The sequence below is a fragment of the Haliaeetus leucocephalus genome, unplaced genomic scaffold (genome assembly GCF_000737465.1).
Source record: "Haliaeetus leucocephalus isolate CR32 unplaced genomic scaffold, Haliaeetus_leucocephalus-4.0 Scaffold2, whole genome shotgun sequence".
NCBI classification, from domain to species: Eukaryota; Metazoa; Chordata; class Aves; order Accipitriformes; family Accipitridae; genus Haliaeetus; species Haliaeetus leucocephalus.
In genome coordinates, this window is record NW_010972438.1 from 13264779 (window position 1) to 13282954 (window position 18176).

General features: G+C 48.2%; 1 protein-coding gene across 7 annotated transcripts in view; it reads left to right on the forward strand.

Moving 5' to 3' along the window:
- Positions 1-12730, forward strand: part of ABTB1 (ankyrin repeat and BTB (POZ) domain containing 1) — a 29837-nt gene extending 17107 nt beyond the window's left edge. For 5 of the 7 annotated variants that reach the window (XM_010571851.1, XM_010571843.1, XM_010571865.1 and 2 more), the window contains 4 exons: positions 2658-2756; positions 3350-3517; positions 7153-7353; positions 9191-12730. In XM_010571851.1, coding sequence (XP_010570153.1) covers positions 2658-2756; positions 3350-3517; positions 7153-7353; positions 9191-9397 — 675 coding nt within the window. In that variant the 3' untranslated portion in view covers positions 9398-12730. Of the gene's footprint in view, positions 1-2657; positions 2757-3349; positions 3518-5517; positions 5905-7152; positions 7354-9190 lie in introns of those variants that run through there. The other 2 variants (XR_774634.1, XR_774635.1) reach the window with 2 other exon arrangements.
- The last annotated feature ends 5446 nt before the right edge of the window (positions 12731-18176 follow it).

An 18176-nucleotide genomic window follows, 5' to 3' on the forward strand; every position in this document is an offset into this window, starting at 1 on the left:
GAGGCAGATTAACTGAACTATTTACAACATTCTTCCAATTTTAGTTTTTATCCAATCCACTTGCATCTGGTTATGGGTTGGTAATCTTCTCTTGGACTGCTAACCCCTGTATTTTGTGTTGTAATTAATTTACAATTTTCTTCCTGAGATAATCTGGCCAAGGTACAAATTGCTGCCACTGATTTGTTTTTTATGTTTTTGCCTCCAGCAACATTTCTATTTAAGCACTAATAGCAAATTTGTAGCAGCAAAGACTTGGTCCTCCACATGTGATGGCTAGAAGATGCTGTGAAGCAGTCTTATGCTCCAGAGGTGTTGAGAATATTTCTGTATGGTGAACGAGTTATTGTGAATGTGTTTGCATCTCATAGGCTAGACTGTTTTGTGCTTCCTGGGCAACATACTTAACTTTGGCAGCTGTGGTTTGCCTGGACAGAGGTACGCTGAGGAGGTTGCCTGAATGGGGAGGTGGGAGGAATAAGCCAGTTTTCTACAGGGAGACCCTGAAAAGGGAGATTAAATTCCTCAGGCATGACAAGGGAGGAGGGTAGAAGTAGTAGAGACTTAAGAGGGGAGTAAAAGGGAAAAATCTGCAAAGCCACTTCATGCTGAATAGGAGAGACAAAGACGTGAACGTGCTTTTGTAGTAGGAATTGGAAATGACCTTGTAAACCTGAGCATCAGAGCAGGGACCAGGCAAGGCTAGAAGCAGGGAATTGAGCCTGAAGGAGTTTGTAATTCAGGAGACAAACTCTGAGGCAAATAAAAGTCCCATGTCCATTCCAGAGGGATGGATTCCTTTTAAAGATTTACCTTTGGACAAGGGGAGCAAAGAAGGGATGCATGTAGGAGATGTGGAGTTTATGTCTCAGTTAAAATTCTTGTGCTATGAAGAGTGGCATCTTATCAAAGCCTGTTTCTAGGTTTGTTTTACCTGTAATGTGCTTGCAAAGCTGTAGCCTTGAAAGTCCTGTCAGAATTTCTAGGAGAGGACATGGAAGCAGTGGGCATAGGGTGGGGATAGCAGCAAGGCAAACAGAGCAGGCAGTTGGATCATGACGACTAGCATTTGTAATGCGATGCCACAGAGAGCGTGGCTGCAGACCCCCAGACTGCCATTTGTTCATTGCCTTGAAACGTGAAACACAGATTACAGCAAAATAGCAGCCTGGGGAATCTACAAATGGGATGATCTGATCTCATCTTCAATGCTGGAGGTGCCCTTTGTGTCACAGCTGTACGGAAAGCAGGTAATAGATGAGGTGGGGAATGTTCCTTGAATTGCTGTATCTCTTCTGGGAGAGGAGTTCCCCAATGGGGAAATACTTACAGGAGGGAGGTGCTATGGAGAGGCAGCATTACTGTGACAACCATGTGCACAATTTGAATATTACTGGGCTTACTCTCCTGCGATTAGGAATCAGAAGCTGCCAAATATTGCTGTGGACAGACAAAGACCTTGGCAAATGGGTCCAGATTGCCATGTTCAGTGGTGGTGTGAGCTTTTGCCAGCTTGGTGCCTTGCCACATCCTAGAAGCTGTTTTGTGAGAGAAACCTCACTGCATACAAACTGAGCTTGGCTGAGAGCACCAATCCGGTGTATTGCAGGCTGTGTCTTTCTTTAGTTTGGGAGGGAGGAGTCATCTGGCTCCTCTGTAAAGCTGAAAGTCAGTTGCTTTCAGTTAGGATGGAGGCAGGCGCGTTGGAAACGGTGCGTAGGTAGTCTGCAATTGGGAGACTGATCTTCATGGTCAGCCTGGGGTTTTCCCAGGTGCAAACTTGGGATGTAACTTTCCTGGATGAGACACAGTGGTAATAAACTTCTCGGCCCAGGCAGATCAGGGCATGTGTTTGGAAAGCAGGAACCAGGGGAAACTTCTGTTTCCAGAGATTAATTGTCTTGGTTACATGACTGTGAATATAAACTTTTTCTTTTACAATTGAATTACCCTGTATATACGATAAGGTGAAAGTGAAAATATTTGGAAGTGTCACTTTAAAATAACAGAAGGCCAACAGATTTTTTTTTTTTGTGGTGTGTGTGTGTGCGTGTGCTGTCTTTGTTGGCATGTGGGACTGGGAGGAGGTGTGTTGGTGTTAAAATAATTCACTAGAGTATTAATACTGCACCAACACTATCTTTGGCTGCAAATCAAATTAGAAATCTAAAGTGTGCTTTAGAAATGTTGGATTATTCAAGTGAGGCAGTAATTGTAGCCAAACAATCTGTGTGTATACATCTATGTAATCTATGTGTTACTGCATCTACCTGTCTGTACATCTTCACAGTAAAGGGCTAGTCCTAAGCCCCAGTATGCTTATGATACCTACTACATGAAGTAAACTTTGCCTGCACTTGGTTATCTGCCTTGTTAGGTGGTGCAGAAATGCTTTCCAGAGGTCTATGGAGGGTCAGGAAGTTTCCATGGAAAAGGGAGGCAGCTGTAACTTGTACCAGGAATATCTCTGTCAGGGGTGCAAGGGCTTCAGTTCCTCACATTGAAATCTGTGTTCAGAGCATCTCTGGCGCTCTGTACTGTGCTGAGGGAATGGATGGATGGTTGCTTCTGGGAAGACCAAGAAGTCCAAAGCTGGGACCCTGAGCGTGTTTAAAGCATGGATGTTAAAGATAGGGTTTTCTGGTTTCTCTTCCTAGGTTGGTTTTGGGGAGCTGCCATTTGACAGTACTGACAACTTTAACAGTTGTCCCGATGTGTGTTTCCGGGTGGCAGATTACAACTTTTTGTGCCATAAGGTATGTGCTTGTGCTTCATTCTCCGTCCTTTTTGCCATGAGTCTAGTCTACCTGTCTCCCCCACACATCCAGTGCTGGATACACTCTGCGGAAGCAGCATTGCCTCATCAGCTGGAAAATCTTACTGCAGCTGGAAACTATATTTAAACCATTTAACAAAACAGCAAACCTTGCCTTTCTTGCAGAGGTGAGGAGATAAATTCATGGATTCAGCTACAGCATTCAGCTGCAATATCTCCTACTGCTGGCTTGTGAGTTCAGTGTCTTGGAGAGGGGAATGTTTGATCTGCAAGTAGACAGCAGTAAGAATGGATTTTTGACATCCAACTTCAACTCAAACTCCTTCCCTAATGCCATGCTACTTTTGGATTTCAAGTTTACAGATTGGGTTTTTTTTGGTTCTGAGGGTAGGCATGGATAGAAATAAGGTATGGAAAAATGTTGGAGATGCAGCTTCAAAATAGGAAGAATCAGAGTTACAGAGTCTGAACTTCTGAAATACCTTTGAGCTGCTCTGACAGCTGGTTGGAAGTGCTGTTTGGTTTAGTGCAGTGAGAAAGATGCTAGTATTTTGGTCTTTCTTCCCTCTCCAGGCATTTTTCTGTGGTCGCAGTGATTATTTCAAAGCCCTTCTTGAAGACCATTTCAGTGAGAGTGAGGAGCTGCAGACACAGCCCAGCATCCCTGTGGTGACTCTCCACAATATCTCAGAAGACATCTTCATCCGGGTCCTCTACTACATCTATAGTGATGATACAGAGGTGAGGCCAGCCATGGAGCCTTTCTCCTGTGCTGGATAATTCTGGAGGTGTTCACAGTAGTATTTTCCTGCAACATCTGGAGGGGGTTGTTGTGTGTGGTTTCTTAAATCCCACTGCCCTACTCTGCTACCTCACTTCTGTCTCAGGAACCCACATACTGGGACTTACTGTTAGCCAGGCAGGGATCTAGTTTATGTGCATGACATTTGGGAAGCAAATCCCTAGTCTTTCATCCCATAATAGAAATTTAGAAATTAGGTTGCACATTGTATGTTGGCATGAGAAATGCAGGGCTTTGCAGATTTCCCTCTTGGGCTCTGTGGAAGGATAAGGTGAGCAGCTGCCAGTAGATGGCAGATTGAACACATTTGGAGATGTGGAAAGGTTGAGAGATTCTGCTTATTTACTCTTGGCATCATAGCCTACTTTTCCATTTGTAGCAAGTCATTATTTCCACTGTTATTTATTGCTGGGGTGGGCAAAGGTTCCACTGGGAGACCAACGCCTTGCTGTGCTCAGTATCACAAGCAGTAACAAAATGGCCCTAACCCACCTAGTTTTCAGCCTAATGGAAGGTGCAGCAAATCCCAGCATTTAAGCAGCTTCCTGCTTTGGTTTTGTGGCAAATACTTTCAGCAGGTCTAGCTACAATATGCCAGAACACATTCTGGCATTAGGGCAGTGATCAGAGACGCTGCTGCACCTGCCAGTGTCACTTCTCCCAAGCAGAATTTGTGCTCTGGGTTAGGTGGCACGTACAGAGAGTGCACGCAGCTGTGACCTTGTTTCTGCTGATCTGTTCACCTCCAGGTAGCAGCAGGGAATGTGCGTAAGGGAGAGATGTATTGAGCAGGCAGCAAGGGCAGGATTGCCATTGGTATGCCAGAGAGCAGATGCTTCACTTGTCTGCACTCTTCCCTCAGCTGCACGCTGAAAGGGCCGGCAGAGAGGGAAAGAAGCATGTCGGGGTTGTGGAGATCCTCCTGACCCTGTGACTGCACCGCAGTGTGACCCTGTTCCTTTGTACTGCTCCAGTCTGCCTGCCCTCCTTGTGATGGCTCACAGGAAGGATGTTTCCCAAGCAGCCATCCCTTTCCAAGGAGTGCCTCAGCTGCCATGTCTGGACTTGGAGCAGGAGGGCAGACCAACAACAATGTGTAGGAGTTGAAAGGATCTTGCTCATATGTTTTCTATGCAGAATGGTGCCGTCACAGAAACTAGTTTGGATTTCAAACTGAGCAGCCAAGATAGGTTCTTCTGCAGAGGGTTCATCTGTCATGAAAAACTACCAGGAAAAATGGTCAGGAAAACAGGAATACAGCTCAAGTTCCACACTGTTGTGGTTTAACCCCAGCCAGCAACTAAGCACCATGCAGCTGTTCACTCACACCCGCTGGTGGGATGGGGGAGAGAATCGGGGCAGAGGGGGGAGGAAAACTCATGGGTTGAGATAAAGACAGTTTAATAGGACAGAAAGGAAGAAAATAATAATGAGAATAACAATTATAAAATGACAATAATAATAATAAAATAATTGGCATATACAAAACAAGTGATGCACAATGCAATTGCTCACCACTCGCTGACTGATGCCCAGTTAGTTCCCGAGCAGCGATCTGCCCCCTGCCGGCCATCTCCCACCAGTTTATATACTGGGCATGATGTCGCATGGTATGGAATATCCCTTTGGCCAGTTTGGGTCAACTGCCCTGACTGTGTCCCCTCCCAGCTTCTTGTGCCCCTCCAGCCTTCTTGCTGGCTGGGCGTGAGAAGCTGAAAAATCCTTGACTTAGTCTAAACACTACTTAGGAACAACTGAAAACATCAGTGTGTTACCCACATTATTCTCATACAGAATCCAAAACATAAGACTATACCAGCTACTAGAAAGAAAATTAACTCTGTCCCAGCCAAAACCAGGCTATGTGGGGTGTTCTCTCTGCCCTGGGTTTCTCCAGCCAAGTGTCAGCACTCCCAATTCCATGTTTCTTTTTCCGAAGGATTTATATGTCTCTCTGCCATGTAGTAGTGACAGTGTTTGCAGTTGGAGGGGAGAGTGTGTGCAGAGGACAGAAAGGGTTCTCAGCAGAAGGAGAAGCTGCTGATCAGAATATTTGTGTGGGCTCAAGGGGAGCTTTTGGAGGAATGGTTGCCAGATTTGTCCTCTATCAAGCAATTGGGATCTGCTGCCATCAATACTACTGACTCAAATGCCTCCAACTTGTGAAGTTCCTGGAGCTTATGAAAGGACAAAGCACCACTTGATTAATAACCCCAAGAGCTTTGTTACACCACTGTGGCACTACAGCACTTGTGGCATGCCTCTAATACATCTTGCATCCTTCTGCACAGCTGTTGCAGGGTGTTATACAGCTGAGGCATTTGTGGTGAGTAGTCTCTCCAAACACTGGTGTGAACAGCTGTAGGGGAAGAAATAATCAGCCTTTTGCAGTTGTCAGTGAGCAACCACATGTGTAGATGTGGACGGCAGTGTTTTTGCTGCTGACCAGTTATTGGGGCAGTGGACCATGCTGCACCAGAGTTACCATTCCTCAATCTAGACCAGTGTGGCTTGGTCTCTAAATGAAAGTGATCTCGCCTCCTCCACAGCCAGGGTATGCTGCATCCTGCAGATTTGCTGTTAAAATGGATGTGGGTAACTGTGCTCTTTGCACTTCACATTAGCAGGAACAGAACTGTGCAGAGAGAGGCTCTAGTTCCAGGTTAGTGACGCAGATGGTTGACTAAAATAGGATTTGCCCAGCCAGGGGGAAGAGACTGAGTGAAGCTGGAGGTGGTGTCTCCAACATTATGTACAGCATTTTTTATCCTCAGATCACTTGCAAGGAGCAAAAGTATCCAAGAGGGAAGTGGGAGGGTGGTTCTCTAGCTCAAGAGCCTGAAAATGTTAAAGGCCATTTACCACAGTGTAAGCTTGAGCATCTGGTACACAAATTTAGCTCAGTTTGAATGCCTGTTAAAGCTCCAGTAGTATTTGATGTGCAGAGTCTGTTCCTTACCTAGTTGGGCCTCATCTACAGTTTATTTGTGGTGCAATTTTCTGTCCTTGAATGTCCCTGTGCCAGGTAGGTTGTGCTGGCTGAATTAGCAGAGCCAGTTTGAGGAAGGAACTTAAGAGAATTTTGCACATTTTTCACAAAATGTGAGTCCAGCTGTACTAAATCGGAGGAAAAGTCCTAGTGGGGACAAGGTGCTCTGTTCTGCCAGCCTGTTCCATTTGTCTCTTTGAAGGACTTTCAGTACTTCTGGTAAAAGCTACCTCCTTCCACTGCTACATTGAACATTTCTTAGCAGCCAGCTTTCAGGTGCACTTCAGTGTTTCAGAATTGCTTTGTGCTTAGCTAGGGGCGTTAGCTGCAGCATGGCAAACTTCTTGCTTTGTGCTGAGCAAGCTGCCTCTGCAAGCATTTTAAACTCCTCTGTGGTAACTGAGTGGAACAGCTAGCCCTGAAAGATTGAGCTCCTGTCTCTCCATAGTACCGTTAACACTTGTCCGGTAGTGGGCCAAACAACACTTTAGGGAATCTCTGCTAAAACACAAGGAAGAAGGCAGATTGCCAGAGACAAGTGAAGTGACCAGGACTGGGCAGTAATTCTCCTCTTTCCATTGCCAGCTGTCTCCAGAAAACGCCTATGATGTGCTGTGTGTGGCAGACATGTACCTGCTGCCTGGGCTCAAGCGCCTTTGTGGCAGGACCTTGGCTCAGATCCTCGATGAGGACAACGTTGTCAGCATCTGGAGGATCGCAAAACTGTTCCAGCTGACCCGACTGGAGGACCAGTGCACGGAGTACATGGCAAAGATCATTGAGAAGGTAGCAGAAACACTCCTCACTGCACTTACCATACATGCCTGTAAATCTAGCTGCACAGTGAGCCACAGATACAACAGATTTAATGATTGTACTTTGGTCTGTAATAAATGGTTGCCCTCTCTGGTTTAATGTGCTTCCTGAAAATGAGGAGTGGTTAAGTAGCAAAGCACATTGAATTAGGACAGAGGATGGGGAGTATGGCAGTACCTGATGTCACTGCAATAAGCCAGATGCTGGTGGCTGTCTAGCACATCCCTGTGGACTGTGGGGCGAAAAACCTGCCCAAAAAGTTTTGCAAGTGCGATGGGCAGGTGACTTTCACCGAGCTTTCAGCCCCCATGCACAGAGCAACAACGGTGTTGCCTGAATACACCAGCTGTGGCCTGGAGAACCCAATGGGGAACTCTGTGCAGGAAATGCGTTTTGGTGGTTTGGGGGGGGGGGGGGGGGGGGCGTTCTTCCTGGCATAATGCTATAGAAAGGAGAAATCAATGTGATCTCTAGTCTCCTCTAGGATGACAAATCTAACAGCAGGGGTTTCCACAGGGGAAATTTGGCTGTCAAACAGCCAGAAGTAATGAATCTAACACTGAAGTTTGCTTTATGGGGCTCCATGCTCCATTTAAGTGTTATCTGGAGTGATTATAGCTTGAAGTTTCAGGACTCGTGGAGAAAGTTGCCATACAGAAGGATAAACTAAAATCTATGTGGTGTTTTTGTCCCGAGACAGATCTTTATAATTGGCTTGTACAGTTCACGTGGGAATGTAACATTTTCACCTGCAGCTTGAAAGGTGTGAAATTCTTTTTGGCATGTGAGAAAAGCAAAGGAAATGATTCTGGGGCTGTTATTTTGTTCAGTGTATAGCTTGGGGATGATAGACACATCAGCATGCACTCAGATTCTGGCTTCTGAAAAGGGATTTGGTTTGAAAGCTGATGAATATCCCAAGTAGTAATTGGGCAAGGTAGGGCTTTGCTTGTGTGTTCCCCTTGCATTCCCCTTCTCTAGCCTGGGTGGGAGTCTGTGGACCCAGCATTGGCAATGTGCCTTCCGAAGGGTGTGTTGGCACAAACAGAGCCACCCCAGCTGTTCAAACATCAGCAGCTGCCAGCATCTTGTGGAGATGCACTGATGATGGCAACAGGGAGAGATTTTGGCAGCGTGTGTAGCACAGAGCAGGGCTCAGCAACCTGCCGTGCCCAGGCACAGTTTAGTAGCATAGACAGACAGAAGCTGCCTCTCACCCTTCAGCACACCACATGTTCCTGGGGAAGTTGATGCAAAATCATTCATGGGTGACCTGATTCTGTCAGGTTGGGCACAGAAGAGAGCAGCTGTCTTGCTGTGATCTGCTGGTTGACTGTTGGTGGTGGGGCCGAGAGCCATGGTGGGGACAGAGTCATCTGTGGCTCCTGGTTCTGAACTGGGCACAAGCACCCGCTGTCTTGCCTGTTGCAGGACACTTCCCAAAAGTGTCTGGCAGCATCTCCTGGTTCCTGCTGGGTAGCCTTTCTGGAGGGAATATTGTGTATATTTATGTGTCCCAATACCAGAACTATGGATTCTTAGTTTAGTGGGTATCACAGTGCACTGTCTGAGGTGCAGATTGCTTACAGTTGTGACCATTTATTGTTGGAGTATTACTGCCTCCTTAGGATGAAGAGCAGGATGTGTCTCCAAGCAGTGTCTGTAGGAGAGATAGGAAGATTTGAGTCTCCGTGTACCCTTAGCATTTCCTTTTCTTCTGTGGGACCCCTCAACAGTGGCTGAGCCCATTATCCCAACCCTTTATCTATCTTGTCTTCCTAATGGTTCTCTTGTCCACCCTGTGCAGCTGGTGGAGTTGGAGGAGTTTGTGGCTGCTGTGAAAGAGAATGCAGAGGCTGTGGAGGAACGGCAGGAGACTGACTCCATTCCTCTAGTCGATGACATCCGCTTCCACATCACCAGCAACGTGCAGACTTACAGTGCCATCGAGGAAGCCAACCAGAAACTAGAAGCTCTGGAAAACCTCCTGGCCAGTATAGGGCTTGAGTGCTGATGTGTGCAAACCCTGCCTGTCATATGCAGCCTGCGTAGCCCCCACTAGGTTGGCTCAGAGCGCAAGAACATCCAAGTCCAAGTCTCTGAATGTCTCTCTTCCCCTTCGTTGTCCTTCTTCCCATCCACTTTCAAGCATGGTTTGTTTTTAATTTATTTATGTCTGGACATTTGCATGTCTGGTTTGTGTTTGGTTTTATTTTGTTTTTTGTTTCGTCTTTCAGAAGTAGCTCCCAAAGCTCAGCCCTAATCAGTAGCTGCTCCTTTGTACAATACAATGTAGATAGGAGATTGCAAGCTGTTGGGGGTGGTGAGGGAGCTGTTCTGGGGGACTTGCTACTGCCTGGTGTTAGGACCCATCCTGCTGGGTGTTGCCCAACAACACACTTCTGAAGCTGGTTCATGGCAGGTATTTGTTGAATTGCCACCAGCAGAGGAAGAAAACTAGATTAAACTCTCCAAATAAGTATATTGGAAGGGAGGTGGCCTTTCTTTCACTGTCAGCATTATAAGATTGGCAAAGTTGGGTGGTGCTTCCCTAACAGGGACACAGGAGTGCTTGGCTATGTGGAAGGCACTGCCTTCAACTGCTATTCTAGTTCTTAGATGAAAAATACCAAAGTGATTTCCAGTTCTTCCCTAGCTTTTCATTGCTTTGAAGTGCTCAATTTAAAAGCTTTGCTTTCTGAACAAACATCTTTGGGAATACAGTAGAGACCAGAGTCCTTCCATTCTTAGAAAGCAGTAGCTTTCAAAGCATAAAAAAAGGGAGAGCACCCCTTTTCTTCCTAACAGGGGAAGGAAAGACCTTCTTGGAAACAGCACTTTTTCCTTTCTTTTTGTCCATTTGTGGTGGGCCAGGGAAGAGGGGTCACCGGAAATCTTTTTTGAAAGGAAAAGGGGCCTTTTGGGTCTCTTGCAGGGCAGCTGTCCCACTCATCAACCTTCTGGCTTTGCTCAGCCTTGAGCCTTGTAGCTTCATTGTTCTCCAGGAAATTCACTGTTTGTACTAATGAATGTTTTTGAATCTGTGTTCTGCAGTAGGTCGTGTTATCTCGTATTGTCTCCCTAGACTCCTAATGAGGGTAATGATGTTCTTTCTCCTTGGCACTAATCAGCAGGCGATACCCCTGCATAAAGCTTGCCTTGCCAAATAGGCTGCCCTCAGAGCTGTTCATCTCCAGAATGGCATGTTATGAGAGTCTCTGGTCTCCAAGGCACAGGCCAGGCATACTTTGCCGTGCTGTGAGTTGGAACGGAGAAGAGGCGTCGTGTAAAGCACATAAAGAATCTTGCTCAGGCAGTGGACTGCCATTACTAACACATATTGTCATTTTGGTCACTTTGTGAAGCAAGAACTTGAAATAATCCATGTCGGGTGTGCTTTTATTGTTTGAGGTGGGAACTGGGCACGGATTCCCCGCAGCTTCAGGGTGTTGTTTTCTGTAATGGTGATGGTGCTTCACATGGATAAAGGAAGGGTTTGGAGTCCAGTGTTTGGCAGGGACTTGCTTCAGGTGTGGAGGTACTGGGAGGATGGGTTTCTCTTCTTTGCTGATCTCACCAGGTGAGAGACTGATGCTCCCATACCATGTGAGAACTGCAGCCTCACTGCCCCTGCTCAGAGCATCTGCCTGTATCTGGCATCTGTTGAAGCTGTTTGCAGGTACGTGGGCAGGCTTTGGGCACCACTTGCACTAGCAGGCTGGGTTCGGTTGCAGTGCAGAGCGGGCACTGGGGTTTGGCCACTGTACTGAAGAGAAGCTGGACTTCAGCAAAATCGCGTGTCAGGATTGAGTTGCATTTAACAGAAGCTGGGGACAGAGCTGGGGCAGGAATGAGGTGTATTGACATAACTGAAGCCCAGATGCTTGCGCACTTTGTCATCTGTGTTTAACTGGTGTCTCTTGCAGAACAAGTGTCTGGGGCAGGGGATGGTGGTGGCAGGGCTGTTCAAGCGGTGCATGCTTCAACTCTGTTTCAAAATGCTTGTGAGGAAGTGCAAGGAGTTCTTGTGGTTTGTTTTCTGCAGCCATATTAGGGTGAGGGAAGAGGAGGTAACCCTGCAAGGGTGTGTTGCTGTATGGAAGCAGGGAGCAGCAGGAGTGTGCTTCTGTTTGGGGTGGTGACATGGAGAGGAGCTGTGCATTTGTTGTGTGATTTGTGGAATGTACCTCCATGTCCATCTCTAAGCTCAGTGTGGCTTTGACAGGACCACTAAAGAGCCCAGCGCAACTTGAACTGATAAAGGCATCTCAGTAAACTTGAGGAGGGGAAAGGCTATTGAGAAGGCTTTGATATGAAGTCCCATATATTTTGGAGAAAGAAGGGTGAAAGCAGAACTGCCTGTTTTCTTGCTCAGTGGAGTGTCAGGCTCGTGAAAGCCTGCTACAGAAACCGACAGCTTCACCCAGCTGGTTCAGTTCCTCTGCATTTCTTCTCCCTATATAGCTGAAGATGACACTGAACATAAGCAGGATGTTTAGTTTATCACATACCCTGTGCTCCTTCTGCATAAATTCTGCATCTGACATCTCAGTAGTCGGCTTTCCACAGCAGTGGTTGTGACAGCCCTGCACAAGGCTTGCACAGAGCCACCAGGGAACAGAATGTGGCCTTTGCCTTCTGCTTGTACTGAACGAGATGGAGAAACAGGATTACCAAGGAATGTGCTAATGCTTTTCTCTACAGATGCCTCAGCTGCTAAAGCAAATGGACACTGGTAGTGGGCAAAGCAGGAAGAAGACAGAGGAGGGGCAGCAGTGCTGGGAAGTGTTTTCCATATGGCTGCTCTTGAATAATTCCATTCCTGCGTCCTTAAGTGTGGAGCAAGTGAGGCTGCAGTTGTGCACGTGGGAGGAAAGGTCAGTGTGGCCTTTTGATCTGCCTCCCCAGTAGCACAGTTCCACGTGGGCTGCCAAGCAAATGCCTCATCTGTCTGTGTGCACTTAGTGGTCACATCTGTGAGGCCCATCAGATTGTCCAATTACTCGGGGTCCTTTAATCCCCCCCATCCCTTTTGGCGAAATAGGGCTATCAAAAAGCATGCATAAGCAGATGGTCAGCATGCAGGCAAGCTCTCTAATTAAGATGAGCCAGGTCAAAACTTAGATTTTAATTCACTTTATTCTTGCTGCAAATAATTTTATCACAAAATAAAAACCTTTTGATTTTTTTTCTGTTGCCAGTGTCCTTTTTGTGTTCTGTTGCCTCTGTTCTTTTTATTTACTACTAGCCACTTGTTGAATTAAGAAGATTGTAAAATTTATCAGAGCAACATATTTAAGAAGAATGTGTAAGCATGTGTGCAGCAATAAAATAGTATATTTCACTATATCTGTTCCTGCTGTGGCCTCTTTGTTACCAACTGACACCACCAGTGTGGCTTTATTTCTGAAAGGACTTGGTGGGCTCCTTCAGCTTATTTTCCCGTGCCCAGGCCAAGGGCTGGCTCTGCACCACCTGGCTTCCAAGCAATGAGGAAAGCGTGACTCCTCTCTCCTCTCTTGGTGACCCTTTTGTACAGTCCTGCTAGAACATGAGTGTAAAGCACTGACTTGTTTTTACTGGCTCCTTTCTCCCAGGATTATTCTATTCATTAGCAGCACCGTGGCACAGGCTTGGTCAGTGTCATGGTGGTGTGTCGGGGAGGTGATGTTTATCTCGGAAGGTTGCTCTGGGCAGCCCCTCACAGGTAAGTTGTCCCTCTCTTCTTGTCTCCCTGTGCTTCTGTCATTGCTGGCTGTCCATTAAATCCAAGGATGGAGATTTCTCAGCCTCTCTGCTTAACTACTGTGACTTGTTCAGTGCACTCACAGAGCCTCTGAAGCATGTGTTTTCTCCAAGACCTTGAGTCTGCCGAAGTGCCTGGGCAGTCCTTCCTCTCCTCTCTGAGGACACAGACGCTTGTTTTCTCTTCTGCTTTCTTGTATGTCTGGGTGGCTGCAATAGTTTCTGTGACGTTAACTGAGCTGCCTGTGTGCAGCCCCTGTTGACTTCAGAGTGTGACTGGCATTCAGGGAATGAGGATCCAGGCTTGTCCCTGTGGCTGCCTGTAGGAACGTGCAGGTCTCTTTTTGCGGGGGGGGATACTAACAGCATCTGAATGACTAATGCTGTTGAAGGGGAGGACTGGGCTTGGAAAAGTTCAAGCACTAATCAGGCTTTTGGGACTCAACAAACACTGCTTACAGGGAGTATCGTTGTGCTGTGAGAGCCTGGAGTAAACAACGAGCCTCTTTTAAGAGGCTTGAGCTGTTCATGTCGGTGCAGTCATGGTCAAACAGTGGGGAAGGCACCTTCCCACGTAACAGCTCGCAGTCGCTGTGCATTGACAGACTTGTGTGCTCAGGGTGACACCGAGTTTTTCTCTCTTTTGCTGTGGGCAGCCTGGTGAAGCTTGTCACAGCCTGGGGAGCTGGATTGCATCTGTCTGTGCTCAGCTCCCAGGGATGAACAAACGGAGCTAGGGCTGGTGGTCGGAAACAAAGGCTTGGTTGGCTTGGTTCTCTGCGCACAGGGGGTGGGTGTGCTGGCAGAGCAGGTTTTTGTTTTACCTTCTAAGCTAAAACAGAATTGACATAACAAATTTATTAAGATAGGAGAGGCCACACTGGCAAACCATTTGTCAGAGTTGGGGCCTGATTTGAATAAAGGCCCTGGCTCTGCTGGAGTAGCTGCCTGCCTTGAAGAAGTGCTGAGGGAGAAGGGCAGAGAACTCCTTTTCTAGGGTTGCAAATAGTTTCTAGGGTTTTAGGTTGGAAATTGGAGGTGGGTTATTGGCAATAACCAAGTCAAGGGCTGCAGAGAGGCAGGCTATTAGTTAAGGGACAGCAGCCACATTGGGGTGCAGCTGTGGACACACAGACCCTTAAGGCCAAAGCCAAGCTACAAGCTTCAAGCTATGTGTGATCAGCATCTGGGTAAGGGGGCAAGCATACACATGCCTTTTGCTTTTCCTAGTTGTGGTTAACTTTTTAAGCCTACAAGTTCAGGGCAAGGTTTGAAGGGCATTTCAGGAGACTAAAGAAAGCCTTGGAAGAGGATCAGTACCATGCAGAGAGCTAGCTCTGGTCCCAAGGGTCTGGCTGCTCAGTTCCCAAATTAAGCTCTGAGAAATGAGTGTGAGAGCTTTCCTCTCCATCCTCCTGTTACCAGCAGAGCAAGCTTGAGGGGAAAGAGAGCAGGATTGGAAAGTGAGATCTGCTCCTTCCTGACTGCAGCTCTCTGCCAGGAGTTCTGTTTTGCTCCCTGCTCTGTTTGCTGGTATGGCAAAACACAAGGCTGTTGCTTTGGCATGGCGGGTTAGGAAAGAGGGAGGTGATGGGAGTGCTACGGTGTGCTCAGATGCATCAGTTCATGGACTTAGGGTAGGGTGGGATTGGTCTTTTTAAAGAAATCCAAAGTAACTTGATGTAGCTTTCCCATGGAGGAAACTGAGCTGGTCTGTGTTGCACTGGGATGTCATTAAAACCCCAATAAGAAAAAATGCCTCCCTCTTTATTCTGTTATCTTATCACTTCTTTGCAAGCCAGGGTCATCCCAGTACCATTTGTACAAGGCGGCGACAGTGATGGACCTTGCGAGCGAGGCTGTGCAGAGACCTGCTCTGGAGGGAAGGCAAGTAAATGTGTTAGTTACTGCTCCTTGAGATATGCTTTAGGAGATGAAGGCTGATCTTTCATATCAAGGCTAAGATGACATTATATCTCTCCCTTCTGCTCAGAAGGTTTTATTCTAACACATTCTTGGCACAGCATAGCAGAACCACCAATATTTTTATGAATTTTATTAAGCTTGCTTCCATAATGAGAGCCAGCAATCTGCTCTCTAGAACTCCTTCCACCCCCCTCCTCCCTGACTAAAACAGAAAATTATCCACGAGTTTTAAAGTTTGTTGGCGGCAAGTTCCAATCTCTTTCCCTTTTCCAAAGGCTCTCATTGAGAAGCTGAAAATGCTTCAGGCAAGTTGTCCAGAAAGCTTTTTCTGCCATGCTGCTTGTCCAGTCTGAGTGCCTGTCGGGCACAGCGTCTTCAAAGCAGTTCAAGGCTCTGGCTCTGGCCATGCTGCTCCTGGGATGACTGCTCCTTCCCTTCCTGGGGCTGGGGGAGATGGTATTTCTTGTTTCCTGATTTTACATGACCTTTTCCAATCATGTGTGCAATTAAACAACATTCTTCCAGGTCTGAAAGCACACGAGGGGCAGGTACTTCTCTTGCTCTGCCGGCTGCAGTGCGTGCAGTGCTGGCTGCAGTAACGGGGCAGATCAGTCTTGCGTGCAAAGTTCAGCATCCAGGACCTGCCAGTCATGCAAGTGCCCCCGGGGTTGGGTTTTGGTGCAGAGCAGCCGCAGCATGGGATGTACATATGCTCGGCATGGGAAGAGAGGACTTGGTGTTAAAAGTGCATGGGGTGAGCCCTGGAAGCTTAGTGCTGTCAGGGCTTTTGATACGGCAAACACAAGGGCTGCCCTGTGCTGCGGGCAGGCAGCTTGTTGCTGTTATTGCAGCATGAAGCTGACCCTGCAGTCTAGTGCGAGGGAAAAACTTGATTTTTTTTTTTTTCTCTGGATGGGGAACCAGAGTTGTTTATTTCTAGCACGTGGATATCTCCTGCTCCAGGGTTCACTGTGTTGACCTGAGGAGAGCTTTGCTGGTGTTGCCATTGCATGGTTTTTCATCTAAATGAAGGCATGGCTCTGATACGAAGGCTGCTGACCTTGGGAAGGCTGGAAAGCCTTGCTTTTCCTGGAGCTCTGCCTCACAGCAGGGTTTATTGTGCTTCTCTGGCCATGGACCCTTCCTAAACTGGTGCAGGGAAGGTACCGCTCGTCCTTTGCACCCAAGCTGCTGTTGTTTTGCCTCTGCCGTTCTCATCTCTGCGTGTTTTCTTACAAGACAAGTGTTTTCCACACTGGACATCTTGCCCTCCCCTCAGCTCCCCCCCAGGCCAAGCAGCTTTCTTTGCCAAGTTTCCTCTGGTTAGACATCAGCGCATATCACGCGATCCATCCAAACTCTTAACTGATCTCTTAGGAATTGTTTTTCATCTGAATTCCTGGAATGTTGCCATACACTGAAGAGTTTCCTCCGGAGGGAAGGGAAATTAATCCTGTCTCCCTCCCTCCAGTGGCCACGGGAAGGCTGGTTGTTTGGCTTGCTCCTGTTGGGAGATGGGGGCTCTGCAGTATTTGCTTACAGACGTGGCTGTTTGGTTTAATAAGGCAGTTGTTAGGAGAGCAGCAGGAAGGTGAGTGGTAGCTCCATGTCAGCAGCTTCCCCATCGGATGGAGAAAGAGAGCATCCCAGACTGATAAGCCGGGAGACCGTTGCCCTGTTTCTGTGTGCAAAGGAGACTTGTGCTCGTACGTGGAGAGAAGAGCAAACGGCTGCTCAAAAAAACCCGCTTTTGAGAGCCTGGAGCGAGCAGGAGCGGCAATGGCAGGCAGTCAGGCTGCCGGCATGGTGTGCGTTAGTGGTGGTCTCTGAAGCTATGGTGGCACCTGCCTGACCCCATCAGCTCCATCCCCCTTTCCTTGTGATGGGGATCTGCCCAAGGCTGGGCAGGGATGGTGGCAGCCAGAGAGGTGCACGTCCCCGCTCGCCCCCACCAGCAGCTCTGGAGTGGGCTCGCTTCTCCCTCCTCTGATGGTCTATAAATCCCATGCTTAACTGTTTGCCAGCAGCAAATGCAACTGAAGCGCTGCCGGTTTATATGCTGAGCAGATATTCTGAATTAAAATTCCTCACCGCTCACTGAAGCTGCAGCATTTGGCTCTTCTCTGGTGCCTGAGCCTGGCGCGGGTGATGGGCTGTGTGGTCCCAGAGGTCTGACATGAGGCATGGTCCCTGCAGCAATGTGACTGAGTGTGTCACCTCTCGTCCCATGCCCTGATAGTAGAGCAGGCTGTCTGTCCCTGCCAGCCCTGCTGGGGTGGCTGGAGAGGACTCCTTAGGAGCTCTCTCCCCCGCCTACCATGGCACTGCTCTGGCTCCTGCTTTACCATCGGCTGATCCCCACCTTGCACCAACCCTGAGAGCCAGCTTTGGGTAAGACAGGACCGAGCACAGGCTGGGGGAAGAGAAAAAGGCAAAAAGCTTCAGGGTTCCCGCAGACTCGCGGGATCAGACTAGAAGCACATGCTAAAAACAGAAAGGCCACCTATGGCTGTGACAGCTCGCCAGGCACCGGCTGGTGACAGCAGGAAAGCCGCACTGCCAAAAAGGCTCCTTCGTGCCAGTGCGGCTCCCGGCCTCGCACGGGACCGTCACCTCCCTCCTGGGCTCAGTCCCTGTCCCAGCACCGTGGCCTGTGCTCTCCGGTGGCTCTCAAATCTGCGAGCAGCTTAATGAGCCACTAAAATACTAGGGGAAGGAGCTAGGGACTTGCTGGTATTAAAGCAAATCTTGTTATAATGATGTTCCTTACTACCACAGCGTGCCCAGTGGCTCGGCAAAAAGCCCCGGCTCCGCTCTCTGTGTCGACACGCATCAAAGTCCTTGGCCAGAGCTTCTGACCCGGCGAGCTGGGGTGTGATCAGACGTACAGAAAGAGAATATTATTCTCTTGATTTAGCGATTCGAGGCGTGAGGAGGATGAAATGAGTCGCCGGAGACTGCAGGTCGCGTCTGGCGCCGTGACGACTCCAGCCGGGGGGCTGGGACGCGGGCACGCCGTCCCGCCTGTCCCCTGCCGCAGCAGTCGTCACCCGTTTTGGGGTGCGAGTGGGTGGCTGGGGAGCCCTCGCAAACGCAGCGGCTTGTCCTGAAGTCTGCACGGG